This window comes from Coregonus lavaretus, assembly GCF_964263955.1.
Source record: "Coregonus lavaretus genome assembly, chromosome: 14".
NCBI classification, from domain to species: domain Eukaryota; kingdom Metazoa; phylum Chordata; class Actinopteri; order Salmoniformes; family Salmonidae; genus Coregonus; species Coregonus lavaretus.
In genome coordinates this window covers 43,507,413-43,513,412 of record NC_140001.1, presented here as the reverse complement: position 1 = coordinate 43,513,412, position 6,000 = coordinate 43,507,413, and the positions used below count along the sequence as shown (strand labels likewise).

The following is a 6,000-nucleotide window of genomic DNA, read 5'->3' as shown; positions in this document are numbered from 1 at the left end:
ATGGATGGATAGATGGATGGATAGATAGATAGATAGATAGATAGATAGATAGATAGATAGATAGTAGGGCAGGCAGGAGATTTTACTGGGCCTCGGTTGACTGGCATTAGTGCTCCTCTATATCCAGTCATTGAAATATAATTACTAGAATGGGAAATGGTTTTAAAGGGGCAATCTGGGATTCGAAAAACAACAGCGGTCAATGGCTATGTATCAATAATTTAAAAGACCGAAATGGATATACCAATCCCAGATTGCCCCTTAAAGTGTTCCAGTCAAATTTCTAAAGTCTGAAGGGATTTGCCCATTTCTAGTAATTCTATTTATTTGGCTAAATATCAACACATACAGTACTTTGAGGCCATCAGTCTTGTCTGGCTGATTTGGCTGGCTATGATGAAATCATGGTGCCTTTGTGGTCATTGATACACTTCTTCTTTACCCGCTGTGGCTAGGATAGCTAACTGGGAGTGTTAGCTAGCTGCAGTGGCTATTTAATAGCTCTACTATGCATTCACATTCCTTCCAACCAAAGGCATGTGTATGGGGGGAAATTACTGGAATGGGGAACCATTGATGTTTGTATGAGGAAGCCATCCATGTGTTCTAAAAGCCTTAGAGGGTTTAACACACGCAATGTACTACTTACTGTGTGGTTAAGTACATAGCTAACTAGCTAGCTTCTCTGTTGAGTTGCTTGTTTCCTCTATGCTTGTTTTCCTCTATGCTCATATCTGTAACTACAGGGAGTTTCCTGTGGTGATCAGATTCTGTCACATATGTTTAGTATCGCCATCTTTTGAAGAGACAGTTGATTCTTGTTTCCCATTTACCCTAATTTGACCCAGAGCCATATATAGAGATTGGCTATATCTCAGTCATATGACCTACTTTTACCAGTTTTCGGCTACCAACTGGATTCTAGCCAGCTGTCAAATATAGGCCTATATCCTGTATCCAGACTAGTGCTATGTGTTTCTATAAGAAATGCCTGTTCTCTCTCTCTCTCTCTCTCTCTCTCTCTCTCTCTCTCTCTCTCTCTCTCTCTCTCTCTCTCTCTCTCTCTCTCTCTCTCTCTCTCTCTCTCTCTCTCTCTCTCTCTCTCTCTCTCTCTCTCTCTCTCTCTCTCTCTCTCTCTCTCTCTCTCTCTCTCTCTCCTCTCTCTCTCTCTCTCTCTCTCTCTCTCTCCCCTCCTCTACTCTTCCTCAGGCCAGAAACTCCTACTCCAACGAGGTGGTGGCCATCAAGAAGATGTCCTACAATGGCAAACAGACCACCGAGGTGAGAGGACTGCAGCCTTTTACTCATTTTAAACACAAGTTGAACTAATTTACCACTGTCTGCTTTATCAGTCACACCTCAGACCTTGAAACAGAGGTCAAACAAGTTGAGAGGAGAACTAATACAAACATTTTGAACTTCCTCTCAAACTCGGCCAACTATGGCCAATGGGACGGTCACACCTCAGGACTTGAAACGGAGGTTCAGCATTCCATGGACAGTCCCTTCCTCTGGCCACTATGATGGTCACAACTCTGTATCTTTGAAATCACAACCTGGCCACTGGAATGGTCACAACTTAGGCCTAGCAGCAGAGGTCAAATGAGACAAGAGGACAACTAACACGAACCCTTTGAAATTACACACTCTTCCCACTGGCCACAGTATGGTCACACCTAAGGGCTTTAAACAGAGGTTCAACATTCCCTGCGATCCACAAGGCCTTGGGTTGAGGTTAGGGTTGGGTTCAAACTCCTCTCTTGTGTAAATGGAACTGACCTATCCATAAACCCACTGCCCTGGCCAATATGTCAGGGTCAACATGCTGTGAATAGGGCTCTTTGCAGATGTGTTGATGCTGTTGACACTTACACTCTATCTCTCATTCTCTCCCTCCTTCTTTCCTCAGAAATGGCAGGACATCATTAAGGAGGTCAAGTTTTTGGAACAGCTACGCCACCCAAACACCATTGAGTACAAAGGCTGCTACTTGAAGGATAACACTGCCTGGGTCAGTGGAGTGTGGCAGAGCTACCAGGGAAACCCGTTTTTTCCCCCTCTTCATCAGGCTGTTTCTATCTTTCAACTCTTTCTTTCTTTCCATCTCTCTCTCTCACTCTGACTGTGTCTCTCTCTTTCTCATATAATCTCTCTCATTCTCTTTCTCTCGGTCTCGCCATTTTCTATATCTCGCCATTTTCTATCTTTCCCATCTTTGTCTCTCTCTCCATCTCTCTTTTGCATAGTTTCTCTGATTCTCTGTCTTTCACCGTTTGTCTCCTTCTCTAAACCCCCCTTTTACAATGTGGTTTATGACATGACCTTTTAAAATATGCACCAACCACTCCAGTGTAAAAGTCGTTAGGAAAATCTCTTTGCACTTGACAGCACTTTCTTCTTTTTGGTTTCCACTACCTCTGCTATGATGGTAATAAATGAGGCTTTCCTTGTTTTTGTCTCTGTCATTATGTAATAGATAATTTGGGTTGTTGGTAATTTTTTTAAGGAGGCAACTCTCAATCCTGGGTGTGTTTTTGGGTGTCCAGTTGTGTCTCTGACCTCTGACCTTTCTCTCTCTCTCTCTTCCAGCTGGTGATGGAGTACTGCCTAGGCTCCGCATCAGATTTACTAGAGGGTGAGTACACACACTTATACACCTACACACACACACACACACACACAGTTCATCCAAAGAAAAGTTACAAAATCGCAATGAAAATATCTGAGTACTTTCTGAGCATGTGCTCTATAAATCCATTAGTTATGCAATATTCATGGTAAGCAAGGAACCTTTTCTATCTTACAGGGCATGTAATATTCCACTGTGAATGTTCTTGTTCAGGGTCTCCAAACATTCCGCACCTTGGCCTGAGTGATATATTTAGCACTTCTGTTTGTGTCCCGTCTTGGCTGTCATGGAAACCGTTTTAAAAAGCCATGACAGTTGGTTGGTTTTGACCTATTTGACTCTAAGGCAAGGCGTCGCTCTGCTAGCCTGGTCACAGATTTGTTTGTGCTGTCTTGCCAATGCCAACTCCTATTGTCATTAAGTTGGTAAGGCCGCACAAACAGATCTGGGACCAGGCTATCACTCTGCCAGAGCAGCAATCCACCCACAGGGAATGTGCTTCATAACCCTTTTATCCCAACCCTGTTAGACTTTACACATTTAACAGATGCTTCTGGGGTTTGTTGTTGTGTGTCATATCAGGAGGGCAGATTGCTTGTGTCTCTAGATATCACTGACGGTTTTCTCCCTTGATGTGTTTTTCTCTTATTTTTTCCCCTCTCTTCCAGTTCATAAGAAACCGCTCCAAGAGGTTGAAATTGCTGCCATAACCCACGGTGCCTTGCTAGGACTGGCTTACCTACATTCCCATAATATGATTCACAGGTGAGCTGTCGGTCTACCTGTCTTCTATCTTCCCCTTCGTTCAAATGTTTGTCATCAACAGATTAAAACACGTTTGAGCTGATGCTGAGATGATATTCGTGGTGCCTCTGTTCTCACTGTTAGGTAATAATAAACTCATCAGAGATAACGTTCTTAGAGTTGTCATGTCTGTATCTGCCAACCCTAATCTGCAGTTCAACGTGCATTCCAACAAGCCCTCTTCATCACTTATGGAAAATGTTACGTGAAACCCTTAGAATTTTACCACCATGGCCCATAAAGACAAATATTACTGTTTTACCACGTTAAAAGTTATGAAACCAAAAGGAAAGAAATAAGTATATTTATTCACCACATCAATTAATTGAGGTTGTATGCCTCCCAAAGTACAGGCCTAAATAAATGTGTGCTCCGCTCACTGTTTAGCTGAGCTCAAGGAAATGTCTTTATTAAGCTTGAGTTATTTGCATTTCAACCTGACAGTGCGACAATATTTCCCTTTCTTTCTGCTTTTAAACGCATCACTATAAAGTCACATTGTCATATGCACACCACATTAGAGGCTAGTGGATATGCAGGTATATGCATGAAAAAGACAGACGCCAGTGCACTTCAAACTTATCACTCCCAAGAGAGGTAGCCAATACATCTAAAGTAGCCTGTATCACTCTGAACCATATCCCACCACCCTGTTCTAACCCTGTTGTCTGTGTCATCGCTTCTTTTTTTCTCTCTCTCCAGAGATGTGAAAGCTGGAAACATTCTGCTAACTGAGCCAGGCCAGGTCAAACTGGCAGACTTCGGCTCTGCCTCCATAGCCTCTCCTGCCAACTCCTTCGTAGGAACACCTTACTGGTCAGTACCTACCATTTGAAGGTAGAGTCAGCGATATGACGTAGATGCAGAAAGTAAACAGCATAGTGGGTCAATTTCTGCAACAACTAAGAGCGTTGAAGCGCGAGGCTCAACTTCTCCGCTGTTTTGGTCCCGTGGCTACCACGTTGTAAAAGTATGAAGCGAGCCCGTGCACATGCGTATATACTGTGTGTGACTGTGTGGGAGGTTTTGTACACTCAGTGTATTCCTACATGATTAGCACCTCAACACCAACACCTTACTGGTCAATATCTTAACACTGACGCAATGTAAAGCTATATCTTGTATTGTATTTGTATACTCTTGTATTTAGCTGTTATTTACCCAAGTTAGTCTCATTGAGACCTTGTCCAAAACTTCTCCTTTGTGGGAGTACTGTACCATACTTGTCAGTACCTAACACACTACAATAGGGCTTTCCTCCCCAGAATGCACATTTTTACATTTTAAATTTTAGTCATTTAGCAGACGCTCTTATCCAGAGCGACTTACAGTTTAGTGAGTGCATACATTTTGGGGTTTTTTTATATAAAAAAAGAAAAAGAAAAAAGAAAATCATACTGGCCCCCCGTGGGAATCGAACCCACAACCCTGGCGTTGCAAACGCCATGCTCTACCAACTGAGCTACATCCCTGCCGGCCATTCCCTCCCCTACCCTGGACGACGCTGGGCCAATTGTGCGCCGCCCCATGGGTTTTCTTCCAGCCCACCACTATCACATTTGATTTAACTACTCGAGGCCTTGACGATTAGTTGATTCATTGAATCGCATGTTCTGCTGGAACACAAATGTGGGAAGCACCGGGACCAGATGGCTATGTGTCATAATTTACAACTATTTATTATGTTATAAAAGCCACTGGTCATTCACATAGAAACCCTCGTAGTAACGCTGGAGACAAACATATAAACAAGCATATAAAGAAAACAGGGAGAACTCCCAGAACACTGTGTCGATTCTCCTGATACTCTCTCTATTCATGATACTCAAAGCTCACAGTGTGCTACTTGTATCCAGCCAGGCAGTCACGTTAATTCGACACATAACGTACGCCTTCAGTCTTCCAGCAGCACAGTACTCAGATCTGAGCTGCTAGCTAGGCTATCACTGCATACCAAAGGGACTTTAAGGTATCCAGGCTTAACAGATTATGAATTTCCACAAATGTAACAGTGGTGGTTAATTACTGACGTGTGTGTGTGTGTCCCAGGATGGCCCCGGAAGTGATCCTAGCGATGGACGAGGGCCAGTATGAAGGGAAGGTGGACATCTGGTCCCTGGGAATCACCTGTATTGAACTGGGTTAGTGTACATCTGTTTTTACTGTACCAGGCTTTTCTCAGTTTTTACTGTCTTTCTTACATTTACATTTCAGTCATTTAGCAGACGCTCTTATCCAGAGCAACTTACAGTCAGTGCATTGGTACATACAGTGTCTTCAGAAAGTATTCACACCCCTTGACTTTTTCCACATTTTGTTGTGTTACAGCCTGAATTAAAAATTGATAAAATGTAGATGTTGTGTCACTGGCCTACACACAATACCCAATAGTGTCAAAGTGGAATTATGTTTACAAATCAATTCAAAATGAAAAGCTGAAATGTCTTGAGTCAATAAGTGTTCAACCCCTTTGTTATAGCAAGCCTAAATAAGTTCACGAGTAAAAATATGCTTAACAAGTCACATAATAACTTGCATGGACTCTGTGTGCAATAATAGTGTTTAAC

At 42.7% G+C, this 6,000-nt stretch overlaps 1 protein-coding gene across 1 annotated transcript in view; it reads left to right on the top strand.

Moving 5' to 3' along the window:
* The first annotated feature begins 1,215 nt into the window (after positions 1-1,215).
* The window catches only part of LOC311141833 (serine/threonine-protein kinase TAO3-like), a 32,022-nt gene continuing 27,237 nt past the window's right edge, over positions 1,216-6,000 (top strand). Inside the window, exons 1-6 of the mRNA XM_084177323.1 lie at positions 1,216-1,281; positions 1,910-2,011; positions 2,590-2,635; positions 3,298-3,394; positions 4,136-4,249; positions 5,483-5,574. Coding sequence (XP_084033449.1) covers positions 1,252-1,281; positions 1,910-2,011; positions 2,590-2,635; positions 3,298-3,394; positions 4,136-4,249; positions 5,483-5,574 — 481 coding nt within the window. The 5' untranslated portion in view covers positions 1,216-1,251. The remainder of the gene's footprint in view (positions 1,282-1,909; positions 2,012-2,589; positions 2,636-3,297; positions 3,395-4,135; positions 4,250-5,482; positions 5,575-6,000) is intronic.